The 17,973-nt window shown below is 42.4% G+C and overlaps 1 protein-coding gene across 4 annotated transcripts in view; it reads right to left on the bottom strand.

The window, feature by feature from the left end:
- The window catches only part of rxrgb (retinoid X receptor, gamma b), a 169,801-nt gene that overhangs the window by 28,774 nt on the left and 123,054 nt on the right, over window positions 1–17,973 (bottom strand). For all 4 annotated transcript variants that reach the window (XM_061888522.1, XM_061888523.1, XM_061888521.1 and 1 more), the window contains one exon: window positions 1,732–1,876. In XM_061888522.1, coding sequence (XP_061744506.1) covers window positions 1,732–1,876 — 145 coding nt within the window. The remainder of the gene's footprint in view (window positions 1–1,731; window positions 1,877–17,973) is intronic.

The following is a 17,973-nucleotide window of genomic DNA, read 5'->3' as shown; positions in this document are numbered from 1 at the left end:
TTTGACAACCAAATAATAAAACAAGGTGACTCGGTAAAAAATCGGGGTATTATCTTTGACCCAACTCTCTCCTTTGAGTCACACATTAAAAGCGTTACTAAAACGGCCTTCTTTCATCTCCGTAATATCGCTAAAATTCGCTCCATTTTGTCCACTAAAGACGCCGAGATCATTATCCATGCGTTTGTTACGTCTCACCTCGACTACTGTAACGTATTATTTTCGGGTCTCCCCATGTCTAGCATTAAAAGATTACAGTTGGTACAAAATGCGGCTGCTAGACTTTTGACAAGAACAAGAAAGTTTGATCACATTACGCCTGTACTGGCTCACCTGCACTGGCTTCCTGTGCACTTAAGATGTGACTTTAAGGTTTTACTACTTACGTATAAAATACTACACGGTCTAGCTCCATCCTATCTTGCCGATTGTATTGTACCATATGTCCCGGCAAGAAATCTGCGTTCAAAAGACTCCGGCTTATTAGTGATTCCCAAAGCCCAAAAAAAGTCTGCGGGCTATAGAGCGTTTTCCGTTCGGGCTCCAGTACTCTGGAATGCCCTCCCGGTAACAGTTCGAGATGCTACCTCAGTAGAAGCATTTAAGTCTCACCTTAAAACTCATCTGTATACTGTAGCCTTTAAATAGACCTCCTTTTTAGACCAGTTGATCTGCCGCTTCTTTTCTTCCTCCTATGTCCCCCCCTCCCTTGTGGAGGGGGGGACATAGGAGAAAGAAAATGACCATGGATGAAGTACTGGCTGTCCAGAGTCGAGACCCAGGATGGACCGCTCGTCGGGACCCAGGATGGACCGCTCGCCTGTATCGATTGGGGACATCTCTACGCTGCTGATCCGCCTCCGCTTGAGATGGTCTCCTGTGGACAGGACTCTCGCTGCTGTCTTGGATCCGCTTTGATCTGAACTCTCGCAACTGTGTTGGATCCATTATGGATTGAACTTTCACAGTATCATGTTAGACCCGCTCGACATCCATTGCTTTCCTCCTCTCCAAGGTTCTCATAGTCATCATTGTCACCGACGTCCCACTGGGTGTGAGTTTTCCTTGCCCTTATGTGGGCCTACCGAGGATGTCGTAGTGGTTTGTGTTGGGGTTTGTGCAGCCCTTTGAGACACTAGTGATTTAGGGCATCGTCGCCACCCGTCGACTGGTGCTGAAGAAAGGTGCGGGGCCGATCTTCAGGTTGTACAGGTACGACCATACAATCTCACTAAAACACTAGTAACACAAAAAGCCGATTAGGCAATTTCCAGAATTATCCTAGTAAATTTGTCTAATGACATCTAAATTGCTCCCACTGTATAGTCTTTTTATTTTCTAGTCCTTCACTCTCACTTTCCTCATCCAGGGATCTTTCATCCTCACTCAAATTAATGGGGAAATCGTCGCTTTTTCGGTCCGAATCGCTCCCGCAACTGGTGGCCATGATTGTAAACAATGTTCAGATGTGAAGGAGCTCCACAACCCGTGACGTCACGTTCTGCTACTTCCGGTACAGGCAAGGCTTTTTTTATCAGCACCAAAAGTTGCAAACTTTATCGTCGATGTTCTCTACTAAATCCTTTCAGCAAAAATAAGGCAATATCGCAAAATGATCAAGTATGATACACAGAATGGACCTGCTATCCCCGTTTAAATAAGAAAATCTAATTTCAGTAGGCCTTTAAAGGAATGTTTTTATACGGATGAAGCCTTCCCTCCTGCCATTACCTGAGGAGCGGTCCCCGCAGATGGCACAGATGTGTTTGGACATCCCGCCCGGGCTGGTGCACTGGTAGTTGATGCTCCCCAGGTTCTGCAGGCCCGGCGGAGGTTTGATGTCCTCTGAGCTGCTGACGCTGTTCATAGAATTCATCTGTCATGGGAAAAAAAAGAGGACAGGAAGTAAGAGTGAACTGTGGTCTCCTGACTTGTTCCTACTTCGTGTTTTTTTATTTTTAATATGTCTCCGTTTCCTCTCAGTCACACAAGCTTTTGTGGTGAAAGTGTCTGAGGTTGCAATCGTGTGTCATGGTTTAGGTTTCTTAAGGTTGGTCACGTGCTGGTGTAGTTGCACAGCAGAGACAGACGGGGGCGCCACCGCAGTCCTCTGTGGGTAATAACGAGAGCTGTTGACTTTTGCACACGCATGGCCTCACCCGTACTGTTCTTGTCCAAAATTTCAAGAGGCATGATGAATTCATCCCGACCGGCAATATGCAGTCTCAGCGCTGTTTTATTAACCTTTTGCCACCGTGGTCATTTTGATATAGCGAAACAATAAAAAGACATTACATTATTGATTAGGGTTCCACTCCATTAAGGTTAACCTTTGGTCCTCACGGGAAGTATGTTTTACTGGAGCAATCTATGGCAAGGAGGCAAGAACGAATGGTTCATTTAACAACAAAACAATAATGATACACTATGTTGCCAAAAGTATTTGGCCACCTGCCTTGATTCAAATATGAACTTGAAGTGCCATCCAATTCCTAATCCATCCATCCATCCATCCATCTTCTTCCGCTTATCCGAGGTCGGGTCGCGGGGGCAACAACCTAAGCATGGAAACCCAGACTTCCCTTTCCCCAGCCACTTCGTCTAGCTCTTCCCGGGGGATCCCGAGGCGTTCCCAGGCCAGCCGGGAGACATAGTCTTCCCAAGGTGTCCTGGGTCTTCCCCGTGGCCTCCTACCGATTAGACGTGCCCTAAACACCTCCCTAGGGAGGCGTTCGGGTGGCATCCTGACCAGATGCCCGAACCACCTCATCTGGCTCCTCTCGATGTGAAGGAGCAGCGGCTTTACTTTGAGTTCCTCCCGGATGGCAGAGCTTCTCACCCTATCTCTAAGGGAGAGACCTGGAAACTCATTTGGGCCGCTTGTACCCGTGATCTTATCCTTTCGGTCATGACCCAGAGCTCATGACCATAGGTGAGGATGGGAACGTAGATCGACCGGTAAATCGAGAGCTTTGCCTTCCGGCTCAGCTCCTTCTTCACCACAACGGATCGATACAACGTCCGCATTACTGAAGACGCCGCACCGATCCGCCTGTCGATCTCACGATCCACTCTTCCCCCATTCGTGAACAAGACTCCTAGGTACTTGAACTCCTCCACTTGGGGCAGGGTCTCCTCCCCAACCCGGAGATGGCACTCCACCCTTTTCCGGGCGAGAACCATGGACTCGGACTTGGAGTTGCTGATTCTCATTCCGGTCGCTTCACACTCGGCTGCGAACCGATCCAGTGAGAGCTGAAGATCCCGGTCAGATGAAGCCAACAGGACCACATCATCTGCAAAAAGCAGAGATCTAATCCTGTGGCCACCAAACCGGATGATAGCAGAGTAGTAGATTTAAAAAATAAATAAAAAAAGCTTTTATAATTGTAAAGGACAACTGATTGCAATAATGGAAATTTGTTTGAACTATTAAACGAACCAAAAATACGACTTATTTTATCTTTGTGAAAACATTGGACACAGTGTGTTGTCAAGCTTATGAGATGCGATGCAAGTGTAAGCCACTGTGACACTATTGTTCTTTTTTTTTTTTTTTTTATAAATGTCTAATGATAATGTCAATGAGGGATTTTTAATCACTGCTATGCTGAAATTATAACTGATATTGATACTGTTGTTGATAATATTCATTTTTGTTTCACTACTTTTGGTTTGTTCTGTTTCGTGTTTGTGTCTTCTCTCAACTGCTCTGTTTTTTGCAGTTCTGAGTGTTGCTGGGTCAGGTTGGGTTTTGGAATTGGATTGCATTGTTATGGTATTGCTGTGTAGTGTTTTTTGGATTGATTAGAAAATAAATAAATCGATTTTTTTTTTAAAATAAGAATCGATTTTTTCCCACACCCCTATTATCTACTGTTTCTTGGTGTGCAGGAATCCACTGCATTTACTACTGTAATCAACTATTTCAGATTTGTTTTTGTTTTTTACAGCGTAGATGGATCCGCCAGGCCATATCTCCTAATAGTAGAAAAGCGATGAGAAAAACAGCAAACACAGACGATGCACAAACATAAACATTAATATTGCCTTGCAACTACACAGAACTCTCATGATTGACTTGATGAGAAATTTGACTAGTTGGAACAATAAAGTCAATCAACAGCTTTTTTTTTTTTTTTTCCTTACACACATCACCCTTTTTTTCCGTTTCCTCGTCCTTTTGACCCACTCATCTTCACACTAGGCCGCGGGTGTCAAACCTGTTTTCATTAAGGGCCACACCGCAGTCAATGGCTATTATTAAAGGACTGTTTGTAACAGTAAATATAATTATAACTTTTTTTTAAAACGTAAAGTGTAAAAAAAAAAAAAAATCGGTGGATTTTACTGCTGTTTTTACGGAAAAAGGGCAGCTTCGTTGCCAGACTTTTACTGTTTTTTGTATTATTATTTTTTACAACATATTACTGTAACCAGAAAATCATTTTTTGTCATGATTTGTGGTCTGGATCATGGTTTTTTTTTGTTACTTTCTGTCTAAAACTCCTTTGGTTCCTGTTTTTTGTGCACCCGTTTGTTTTCATGGTTACTTATTATTTCCACCTGCCTCTGATTAGTGTTCGCCCGCTCACCTGCTGCCCAAGCACTAATCAGAGGCATTATTTAAACCTGCCTTGCCCTCCAGTCAGGGCTGGAGTATTGTTTGCTGTATGCTGTGAGCTATTCCCTGGATCCCGACTCCTGTCCCTGTTTGCTGTTTTCTGGTTTCTGGTTTGTGTTTTCCTTGCCTTTTTTTGAACATTAAACCATGTTTTCATGCACCAAGCCTGTCATCTCTGCATCTTGGGGTTCGTCACCTACACTTCGTGACAATTTTTTATTTGATTTTGGCAACTCAACTGCCAGTTTTTTTTTACCATAATAAAATGTGGTAGCGTTATTCCATTTACAGTAATGCACCATAAAAACGTAACATGCTGTAAATTTTTCAGTAAAATCTATTGGTAACTTTTTTAGTGTAGCAGATATTTAAGTATTTCTTTGAATCTTTCATTAAAACGTTAGATGATTTAATATTTGTTGCAATATTGGACACTATTTTTTTTCCTGTCAAAATAGAGAAAAAAAAACCTGAATACCTTTAGTAAGAAAATAAGAAAGTAAAGAAGTGAATTATATTAATATAGCGCTTTTCTCTAGTGACTCAAAGCGCTTTACATGGTGAAACCCAATATCTAAGTTACTTTTTTTTTTTTTTTTTTTTAACCAGTGTGGGTGGCAATGGGAGCAGGTGGGTAAAGTGTCTTGCCCAAGGACACAACAGCAGTGACTAGGATGGCGGAAGCGGGAATCGAACCTGCAACCCTCAAGTTGCTGGCACGGCCGCTCTACCAACCGAGTTATACTGCCCCAAAGAAAGAAAATATAAAGTATGTATGGGGGACCGGTACTTTTTAGAGGCGGTATAGTACCGAATATGATTCATTAGTATCGCGGCACTATACGAACACCATAATACTGTAAATAGAAAACTTTTTTTTTGTTCTTTTTTGGCAACTCAGCTGCCAGCTTTTTTTTACCATAATAAAATGTGATACCGTTATTCCATTTACAGTAATGCACCGTAAAAATGTAAAATGCTGTAAAAATTTTACAGTAAAATCTATTGGTTACTTTTACGGTGTAGCAGTTAATAAATGGTAAATGGGTTAAACTTGTATAGCGCTTTTCTATCTTAAAGGTACTCAAAACGCTTTGACACAATTTCCGCATTCACCCATTCACACACACTCAACTACCAGTTTTTTTACCATAATAAAATATGGTAGCGTTATTCCATTTACAGTAATGCACCATAAAAACGTAGCATGCTGTAAATTTTTCAGTAAAATCTATTGGTAACTTTTTTAGTGTAGCAGATATTTAAGTATTTCTTTGAAATTAAAAAGTTAGATGATTTAATATTTGTTGCAATATTGGACACTATTTTTTTTCCTGTCAAAATAGAGAAAAAAAACCCTGAATACCTTTAGTAAGAAAATAAGAAAGTAAAGAAGTGAATTATATTTATATAGCGCTTTTCTCTAGTGACTCAAAGCGCTTTACATGGTGAAACCCAATATCTAAGTTACTTTTTTTTTTTTTTTTTTTTAACCAGTGTGGGTGGCAATGGGAGCAGGTGGGTAAAGTGTCTTGCCCAAGGACACAACAGCAGTGACTAGGATGGCGGAAGCGGGAATCGAACCTGCAACCCTCAAGTTGCTGGCACGGCCGCTCTACCAACCGAGTTATACTGCCCCAAAGAAAGAAAATATAAAGTATGTATGGGGGACCGGTACTTTTTAGAGGCGGTATAGTACCGAATATGATTCATTAGTATCGCGGCACTATACGAACACCATAATACTGTAAATAGAAAACTTTTTTTTTGGTTCTTTTTTGGCAACTCAGCTGCCAGCTTTTTTTTACCATAATAAAATGTGATACCGTTATTCCATTTACAGTAATGCACCGTAAAAATGTAACATGCTGTAAAAATTTTACAGTAAAATCTATTGGTTACTTTTACGGTGTAGCAGTTAATAAATGGTAAATGGGTTAAACTTGTATAGCGCTTTTCTATCTTAAAGGTACTCAAAACGCTTTGACACAATTTCCGCATTCACCCATTCACACACACTCAACTACCAGTTTTTTTACCATAATAAAATATGGTAGCGTTATTCCATTTACAGTAATGCACCATAAAAACGTAGCATGCTGTAAATTTTTCAGTAAAATCTATTGGTAACTTTTTTAGTGTAGCAGATATTTAAGTATTTCTTTGAATCTTTCATTAAAAAGTTAGATGATTTAATATTTGTTGCAATATTAGACACTATTTTTTTACCTGTCAAAATAGAGAAAAAAAACCCTGAATACCTTTAGTAAGAAAATAAGAAAGTAAAGAAGTGAAGTGAAGTGAATTATATTTATATAGCGCTTTTCTCTAGTGACTCAAAGCGCTTTACATGGTGAAACCCAATATCTAAGTTACTTTTTTTTTTTTTTTTCCAACCAGTGTGGGTGGCAATGGGAGCAGGTGGGTAAAGTGTCTTGCCCAAGGACACAACAGCAGTGACTAGGATGGCGGAAGCGGGAATCGAACCTGCAACCCTCAAGTTGCTGGCACGGCCGCTCTACCAACCGAGTTATACTGCCCCAAAGAAAGAAAATATAAAGTATGTATGGGGGACCGGTACTTTTTAGAGGCGGTATAGTACCGAATATGATTCATTAGAATCACGGCACTATACGAACACCATAATACTGTAAATAGAAAACTTTTTTTTTGTTCTTTTTTGGCAACTCAGCTGCCAGCTTTTTTTGACCATAATAAAATGTGATACCGTTATTCCATTTACAGTAATGCGCCGTAAAAATGTAACATGCTGTAAAAATTTTACAGTAAAATCTATTGGTTACTTTTACGGTGTAGCAGTTAATAAATGGGTTAAACTTGTATAGCGCTTTTCTATCTTAAAGGTACTCAAAACGCTTTGACACAATTTCCGCATTCACCCGTTCACACACACATTCACACACTGATGGTGGAGCTGCCATGCAAGGCGCTAACCATGACCGATCAGGAGCAAGGGTGAAGTGTCTTGCGTAAGGACACAACGGACATGACTAGGTTGATAGAAGCTGATGATCGAACCAGGAACCCTCAGGTTGCTGGCGCAGCCACTCTCCACAGTGCGCCTCGCCGCCACCCCAAATATTTAAGTATTTCTTTGAATTTTTCATTAAAAAAGTTGCAATATTGTGGAAACTATTTTTTTTTCCCTGTCAAAATGGAGGAAAAAAAATACCTTTTGTAAGAAAATAAGAAAGTAAAGTAAGAAGGTTGTGGGAGGGCGTGGTCTGCGGACCTGCAGCGAAGCAAGGTGTGTCAGGACCAGCTTCGAGGTCAGCGACAGGTGCGTAGAAGGCCCACCTGGGCGCGCTTATCTCATTACCTGTCGCTCTGTTATAAAGGCAGCAGCCGGGAAGGAGAGAGAGGCGAGTTGTTGGTGGATGGCGGAGCACGACGACAGAGAGAGCGAGACTGACGGACAGACCAAACATACTTGCTGAAAAGCACGAAAGAGACTTTATTGGTGAAATTGTCATGATCCGCTACTGGGATCATGTCATATTCTGGTTTGTGTTCCGTCTTTGTATCGTGTTCTGTTATTTGACTTCATTAGTTCCTGGTGGCACTCCTTGCTTTGTTCCGTTGCCATAGTTACACATTAGTGTCACCCGCCTTTTGTTTTTGACGCGCACCTGCCTCGTAATGACTCTCCTTGTTTAAGCCTGCCTTTTTCGTTACTCGCTCTCGCAGTCGAGTTTCTGTTCGATGCAACAGGTGACGCCGCTGATTCCCGATTGTGGTAAAAGACTTTTTGTACTCGTTAGTTTCCACGCTTTTCCTTTGTGTATCGGCTTGGGGACATCCCTGCACTGCTGATCCGCCTCCGCTTGGGATGGTTTCCTGCTGGCTCCGCTGTGAACGGGACTCTCGCTGCTGTGTTGGATCCGCTTTGGACTGGACTCTGGCGGCTGTGTTGGATCCATTATGGATTGAACTTTCACAATCATGTTAGACCCGCTCCACATCCATTGCTTTTTGTCTTCTCCAAGGTTCTCATAGTCATCATTGTCACCGACGTCCCACTGGGTGTGAGTTTTCCTTGCCCTTATGTGGGCCTACCGAGGATGTCGTAGTGGTTTGTGCAGCCCTTTGAGACACTCGTGATTTAGGGCTATATAAGTATACATTGATTGATTGATTGATTTGCTTGTTCCCCAGCTCACATGCTAGGGCTTTTTGTTCTTTCTTGCTCCCGTGCTAGTTCTGTTTGTTTTGCCTTTAGTGTTTCTGTTCTTGGTTTGTTTTGTTAGTCTTAATAAATCATACCTTCTTACCTTTACACTGTGTCCAAGTCCGACTGCATCATTCGAGAGAACGAACCATCGCCACAATGCCACCAAAACGTCACATGAATAAAACAATGTCTAAAAACCTGAAAAGGAGCGGCGATGTCTGCACTTGGTGGTCCGAAGAACCCGGAAGAAAGAGACTTCCACAAAGGTATTATCCATCCATCCATTTTCTACCGCTTATTCCCTTTTGGGGTGGCGGGGGGCGCTGGCGCCTATCTCAGCTAAAATCGGGCGGAAGTCGAGGTACACCCTGGACAAGTCGCCACCTCATCGCAGGGCCAACACAGATAGACAGACAACATTCACATTCACATTCACACACTAGGGCCAATTTAGTGTTGCCAATCAACCTATCCCCAGGTATTATATTGACACAAAATATTTCCAGGCTTTTGCCCAAAAAAGTCTGCGGGCTATAGAGCGTTTTCCATTCGGGCTCCAGTACTCTGGAATGCCCTCCCGGTAACAGTTCGAGATGCTACCTCAGTAGAAGCATTTAAGTCTCACCTTAAAACTCATCTGTATACTCTAGCCTTTAAATAGACCTCCTTTTTAGACCAGTTGATCTGCCGCTTCTTTTCTTTTTTCTCCTATGTCCCCCCCCTCCCTTGTGGAGGGGGTCCGGTCCGATGACCATGGATGAAGTACTGGCTGTCCAGAGTCGAGACCCAGGATGGACCGCTCGTCGGGACCCAGGATGGACCGCTCGCCTGTATCGGTTGGGGACATCTCTACGCTGCTGATCCGCTTGAGATGGTTTCCTGTGGACGGGACTCTCGCTGCTGTCTTGGATCCGCTTGAACTGAACTCTCGCGGCTGTGTTGGAGCCACTATGGATTGAACTTTCACAGTATCATGTTAGACCCGCTCGACATCCATTGCTTTCGGTCCCCTAGAGGGGGGGGGTTGCCCACATCTGAGGTCCTCTCCAAGGTTTCTCATAGTCAGCATTGTCACTGGCGTCCCACTGGATGTGAATTCTCCCTGCCCACTGGGTGTGAGTTTTCCTTGCCCTTTTGTGGGTTCTTCCGAGGATGTTGTAGTCGTAATGATTTGTGCAGTCCTTTGAGACATTTGTGATTTGGGGCTATATAAATAAACATTGATTGATTGATATAAAATGACGTGGAGGACCAGATCTGGCCCGCGGTCCTTGAGTTTGAGACTTGTGCTCTAGGGAAACAATGTTGTTTTTTTTAGCTGATTATGAGCAAACATATGCATCCCAGCTGCAAAAGGCTGACCCGGACGTACCCTGGTGTCCTATATATTTGATGCAGTGTGACATAAAGGACACGCTTCCCATACACGTCACCTCAGGCTTTTGCTATCACTTATTTACAACGTGCACTCTTCCTTTTGACTATCCTCTAATGGCCGACCCAACCCAGACCTCTGCAGCGGCGGTGATGGTGACCTTCCAGCGGAGAGTACGAGCACGCGTGGGTTTTTTTTTTTTTTCCCCTGTCAGCCTTGCACAAGCCTGCTGCACGTGCCCTGGAGGGAGACAATTGTACTTAAACCGTTATCCCCGTTTGTGAGCAGCGCACCCGTCACAAAGTTGCACGAATACTTTATTTCACGAGCGTACGCGATACAACTGTAAACGTCAATCCCGTTCCAGACGTATAACCCACGTCCCGCCGTATGGATTATTGATGCGTCATGCATTCTTCATCCGACACATGCCATGAGAAACACACAGTGTTCAAAGTTCAATCTACATCTTACTTCATTAAACCAAGAAAAGTGAAGTCCCATATCACTACTTTATGGTCATTTTTACAACAAATTTCAAATGACCACATTTGTGTTTGCCAGAAGAAAAATCTATAAAGTTTTCTTTGACAAAAAAAAGCATAACATTTTTTTTTTGTTTTTTTTGTTTTAAACTAACAAAAACATACAAACGAAGCATAAATATGAAGTTGCTTTCAAGGCTTAATTATGGAAAGTGAAAAAAAAATATATGACTAATTTTAACACTTATGAAATCCCCCAGCATTTTAGTGGTATTTTTTAAACTGTTATGGTCAAACAATTTTTATGAACTATTAACTAATTTAAGGTTCAAATTACTTAAAATCAAATATTCCACTTAAAACATTTTTTGGGGGGGGGAAATTATTGCATATTTTGTTTTGCCATAAAAAAGGGTTTCTTTGACAAAAATAGCATATATATATATATATATATATATATATATATATATATATATATATATATATATGTATATATATATATATGTAGGTGTGGGAAAAATCACAAGACCACTTTATTTCTACAGAACTGTTTCATGAGGGGTTCCCTCAATCATCAGAATATATATATATATATATATATATATATATATATATATATATATATATATATATATATATATATATATATATATATATATATATATATATATATATATATATATATATATATAGGTGTGGGAAAAATCACAAGACTACTTCATCTCTACAGAACTGTTTCATGAGGGGTTCCCTCAATCATCAGGAGATAAAAAAATCTCCTGATATTGCGCTCTACCACGGTATCGAGCACTATTCTCTGGATATCCAATCAAGACATATTTATATACATATATATATATATATATATATATATATATAATATTATTATATTATTATTTATGTGGCCTGTCACATCACTTAAATGGCTTTTCACCTCATATTATGCAGTCCGCCACATTATTTTATGTGGCCTGTCACATCATTTTACGTGGCTTGCCATATTATTTATCTGGCCTGTCACATCACTTAAATGGCTTTTCACCTCATATTATAAAGTCCGCCACATTATTTTACGTGGCCTGTCACATCATTTTATATGGCTTGCCACATTATTTATGTGGCCTGTCACATCATTTATATGGCTTTCCCCCTCATATTATGTAGTCTGCTACATTATTTTACGTGGCCTGTCACATCATTTTACATGGCTTGCCACTTTCTTTATGCGGCCTGTCACATCATTTTATATGGCTAATCACCTCATATTATGTAGTCCGTCCCTTTTTTTTTATGTGGCCTGTCACATCATTTTATATGGCTTTCCCCCTCATATTATGTAGTCTGCTAAATTATTTTACGTGGCCTGTCACATCATTTTATATGGCTAGCCACCTCATATTATGTACTCGGTCACATTATTTTACGTGGCCTGTCACATCATTTTACGTGGCTTGCCATATTATTTACGTGGCCTGTCACATCACTTTAATGGCTTTTCACCTCATATTATGCAGTCCGCCACGTTATTTTATGTGGCCTGTCACATCATTTTATATGGCTTGCCACATTATTTACGTGGCCTGTCACATCATTTAAATGGCTTTCCCCCTCATATTATGTAGTCTGCTACATTATTTTACATGGCCTGTCACATCATTTTACATGGCTTGCCACTTTATTTTATGCGGCCTGTCACATCATTTTACATGGCTTGCCACTTTATTTTATGTGGCCTGTCACATCATTTTACATGGCTTGCCACATTATTTTACGTGGCCTGTCACATCATTTTATATGGCTAGGCACCTCATATTATGTAGTCCGTCCCTTTTTTTTATGTGGCCTGTCACATCATTTTATATGGCTTGCCACATTAGTTTACGTGGCCTGTCACATCATTTTTTATGGCTAGCCCCATCATATTATGTACTCGGTCACATTATTTTACATGGCCTGTCACATCATTTTACATGGCTTGCCACATTAGTTTATGTGGCCTGTCACATAATTTCATATGGCTAGCCACCTCATATTATGGACTTGGTCACATTATTTTATGTGGCCTGTCACATGATTTTATGTGGCTTGCCATATTATTTACGTGGCCTGTCACATCACTTAAATGGCTTTTCACCTCATATTATGCAGTCCGCCACATTATTTTACGTGGCCTGTCACATCATTTTATATGGCTTGCCACTTTATTTATGTGGCCTGTCACATCATTTTATATGGCTTGCCACATTAGTTTACGTGGCCTGTCACATAATTTCATATGGCTAGCCAGCTCATATTATGTACTCGGTCACATTATTTTACGTGGCCTGTCACATCATTTTATATGGCTTGCCACATTATTTATGTGGCCTGTCACATCATTTATATGGCTTTCCCCCTCATATTATGTAGTCTGCTACATTATTTTACGTGGCCTATCACATCATTTTACATAGCTTGCCACTTTATTTTACGCGGCCTGTCACATCATTTTACATGGCTTGCCACATTATTTTACGTGGCCTGTCACATCATTTTATATGACTAGCCACCTCATAATATGTAGTCCGTCCCTTTTTTTTTTATGTGGCCTGTCACATCATTTTACATGGCTTGCCACCTCATATTATGCACCTGAAAATGGGACACTCAGCATCACGGGTTGGAATTGGGTGTTGAATCACAAAAAAATGATTCCCAAAAGTGGCCACTGCTGCTGCTCACTGCTCCCCTCTCCTCCCAGGGGGTCGAACAAGGAGATGGGTCAAATGCAGAGGAACATTTTCACCACACCTAGTGTGTGTGTGACAATCATTGGTACTTTAAAAGCCGATATAATCAGATGCTTGTTTCTTTTTTGCTCATCAGATCAAGCCACCCTTACTAAAAAGTACATTATAATAGTTCCTCACAAATTCTCAGTGTTAAACAGTAGCCCCTTTCAAACGTTAACCTTAAAATCTCCACTTTTAGTTCCTCAGACAGTTCAGCATAGTCATAAGATTAAAGGTGGTGACCCACCAATTTTCCAGCTTCCGGATGAAGTAGTGCCTTAAAACGGAGGCAGGATGGTGTCAGTGTAGAAGCACATGACACAACCAGTTAAGTTTAACATAAAAAACTGCAGCCCTTTTGTGTTGGAAGTAGAGTTGTACGGTATACCGGTACTAGTATAGTACCGCGATACTATTTAATCATATTCGGTACTATACCGCCTCTGAAAAGCGCCGGTCCACCATGTAAACAAACGCCAATGTTGGATCTCCACCTAACATCCACTGTAATGATACCAAGTACAGTAGCGTATCTCGTCAATACTACTATGATTACGTCGATATTTTTTGGCATCACAACATCTTTCGTTTTTTTTTAAATGTTCAATATGTTTATAAACTGAGGAAATATGTCCCTGGACACATGAGGACTTTAAATATGACCATTGTATGATCCTGTAACGACTTGGTATCGGATTGATACCCAAACGTGTGGTATCATCCAAAACTAATGTAAAGTATCAAACAACAGAAGAATAAGAGAGTTTTACATTTTAACTGAAGTGTAGACAGAACATGTTAAAAGAGAAAGTAAGCAGATATTAACAGTAAATTAACAAGTAAATTAATAATTCATTTTCTACCACTTGTCCTTAACAATTTTGACAAAATAATAGAATGATAAATGACACAATATGTTACTGCATATGTCAGCAGACTAAATCAGGAGCCTTTGTTTGCTTACTTACCAATAAAAGACAAGTTGTGTTCTATTTTTCTTATTTTATTTAAGGACAAACTTGCAATAAGAAACATATGTTTATGTGGAGAGGCGGAGCCGACGGCGGGGCAGGGCACGCTGCAGCCCTGCCCAAGATGGCGGCAAGGAGGCGGAGAATGCGGCGGAGCGGAGAGGCGGGGCGTGCCGGGAGCGAGGCCGCCGCAATCTAATTCAGGTGCGTGGCTCACACACTGGGACAGTTAACATTTCTCCTGACGCTGTATAAAAGGGGATAAGGAGCACGGATCGAGGCGGAAAGAGTAGGAAAGCCGGCAACAGCGACCGAGCAGCAAGAGAGGAAAAGACACGAGAGACGGAGACGCGGCCGACTGACGAGCGAGACACGGAGGAGCGAGCAGTGGGAGCGACGACGGCGAAAAGACATCTGCCTTTATTGAAAAATAAAAGAGTCAAACCTGCTAAAAGCGATGTCCTTCCTGGGTGGTCCACTGAACCCACACAAAAACAGCATATCTGTCACATTGAGTGTTTGCAGGATTTAAAAAAAATAGCATCTTAAAGGCCTACTGAAACCCACTACTACCGACCACGCATTCTGATCGTTTATATATCAATGATGAAATATTAACATTGCAACACATGCCAATACGGCCTTTTTACTTTACTAAATTACAATTTTGAATTTCCCGCAGAGTTTTTTGTTGAAAACGTCGCGGAATGATGACGCGTGTTTGTGACGTCACCAGTTGTAGCGGACATATTAGGAAAGAGTAGGAAACCCGGCAACAGCGACCGAGCAGCAAGAGAGGAAAAGACACGAGAGGCGGAGACGCGGCCGACTGACGAGCGAGACACGGAGGAGCGAGCAGTGGGAGCGACGACGGCGAAAAGACATCTGCCTTTATTGAAAAATAAAAGAGTCAAACCTGCTAAAAGCGATGTCCTTCCTGGGTGGTCCACTGAACCCACACAAAAACAGCATGTCTGTCACAGTTTATTATACCCTAGGATTTTTTTGGTTCAAATAAAGCCATTAATGCAATTTTTTGTGGTGTCCTTTATTCAGAAAATTATCAAAGTATCGAAGTAAGCACCAAAATATTGGTATTGGGACAACACTAGTTGAAAGCAATTGTTGCCGTGCGACAAGTATTTTATCTTGTCTATTTCATACATCACATCACACTGAAGTTAAGGTAATAACACGCTTTTCTTTGTTCTGTGTGAATTGCACAGACTGAAACGACTATGATGAAGCATTACCATGAATTGATTAACGTGGACCCCGACTTAAAGGCCTACTGAAACCCACTACTACCGACCACGCAGTCTGACCGTTTATATATCAATGATGAAATATTAACATTTAAATTTGCCGCGAGGTATCCTGTTGAAAACGTCGCGGAATGATGACGCTTATGTTGACGCGTGCTTGTGACGTTATTGGTTGGAGCGGACATGTTCTCCCAGCACCACTTAGGGCTAAAAGTCGTCTCTTTTCATCGCATAAATACACAGTAATTTGGACATCTGTGTTGCTGAATCTTTTGCAATTTGTTCAATTAATAATGGAGACTATAAAGAAGAATGCTGTTGGTGGAAAGCGGTGTATTGCAGCTGCCTTTAGCACCGAAACACAGCCCGTGTTTCTTTGTTTGTTGTGAAGCTTTAACACAGAGCGGTCAACCGAACATGTTTCTCTACGTCAACCAGCAAGTTTTTGGATGGGAAAAGTGTGATATTAAGTCGGCTCTTACCGGAGACTTGAGCTGAATATGCGACCTCCTCCTGCAGCTGTCAAAAAGGCAGCTGTGATCTTGGCTCCTCCACTGGCTTCTCACAGAGACACTGGTAGTCACCGCTGCCCTCCGACTTTCAGGTATGACTTTATAATCTCACTAAAACACTATTAACACAATAAGCAGATAAGGGATTTTCCGGAATTATCCTAGTAAATGTGTCTAATAACATCTGAATCGCTCCCACTGCCGTTGCCTGGACCCGTCTCCTTTTCTTTCTTTTTTTTTAATGCTTCACTCTAACTTTCCTCATCCACAAATCCTTTATCCTCGCTCAAATTCATGGGGAAATCGTCGCTTTTTCGGTCCGAATCGCTCTTGCTGCTGCTGGCTATGATTATAAACAAAGTGAGGATGTGAGGAGACATATAACCCGTGACGTCACGCACACATCGTCTGCTACTTCTGGTAAAGGCAAGGCTTTTTTATTAGCGACCAAAAGTTGCGAACTTTATCGTCGATGTTCTCTACTAAATCCATCCATCCATCCATCCATCATCTTCTGCTTATCCGAGGTCGGGTCGCGGGGGCAACAGCCTAAGCATGGAAACCCAGACTTCCCTCTCCCCAGCTACTTCGTCTAGCTCTTCCCGGGGGATCCCGAGGCGTTCCCAGGCCAGCCGGGAGACATAGTCTTCCCAACGTGTCCTGGGTCTTCCCCGTGGCCTCCTACCGGTTGGACGTGCCCTAAACACCTCCCTAGGGAGGCGTTCGGGTGGCATCCTGACCAGATGCCCGAACCACCTCATCTGGCTCCTCTCGATGTGGAGGAGCAGCGGCTTTACTTTGAGTTCCTCCCGGATGGCAGAGCTTCTCACCCTATCTCTAAGGGAGAGACCTGGAAACTCATTTGGGCCGCTTGTACCCGTGATCTTATCCTTTCGGTCATGACCCAAAGCTCATGACCATAGGTGAGGATAGGAACGTAGATCGACCGGTAAATTGAGAGCTTTGCCTTCCGGCTCAGCTCCTTCTTCACCACAACGGATCGATACAACGTCCGCATTACTGAAGACGCCGCACCGATCCGCCTGTCGATCTCACGATCCACTCTTCCCCCACTCGTGAACAAGACTCCTGGGTACTTGAACTCCTCCACTTGGGGCAGGGTCTCCTCCCCAACCCGGAGATGGCATTCCACCCTTTTCCGGGCGAGAACCATGGACTCGGACTTGGAGGTGCTGATTCTCATTCCGGTCGCTTCACACTCGGATGCGAACCGATCCAGCGAGAGCTGAAGATCCCGGTCAGATGAAGCCATCAGGACTACATCATCTGCAAAAAGCAGAGACCTAATCCTGCGGTTACCAAACCGGAACCCCTCAACGCCTTGACTGCGCCTAGAAATTCTGTCCATAATAGTTATGAACAGAATCGGTGACAAAGGACAGCCTTGGCGGAGTCCAACCCTCACTGGAAACGTGTCCGACTTACTGCCGGCAATGCGGACCAAGCTCTGGCACTGATCATACACGGTCGAATGCCTTCTCCGAGTCCACAAAGCACATGTAGACTGGTTGTAAGTCTACATGTAAGTAAATCTTATGAGTTATTTTTTTCAGTGTATAAACACACTTGTGGACAGGCTTCCCAGAAGAGTTGAAGCTCTAACAGCTGCAAAAGGTGGGAACGTAGATGGACCGGTAAATTGAGAGCTTTGCCTTCCGGCTCAGCTCCTTCTTCACCACAACGTCCGCATTACTGAAGACGCCGCACCGATCCGCCTGTCGATCTCACGATCCACTCTTCCCTCACTCGTGAACAAG

This window comes from Nerophis ophidion, linkage group LG26 (assembly GCF_033978795.1).
Source record: "Nerophis ophidion isolate RoL-2023_Sa linkage group LG26, RoL_Noph_v1.0, whole genome shotgun sequence".
In the NCBI taxonomy this organism is placed as follows: domain Eukaryota; kingdom Metazoa; phylum Chordata; class Actinopteri; order Syngnathiformes; family Syngnathidae; genus Nerophis; species Nerophis ophidion.
Note: the sequence above shows the minus strand (reverse complement) of the source record. Positions and strands in the feature narration are given on the sequence as shown.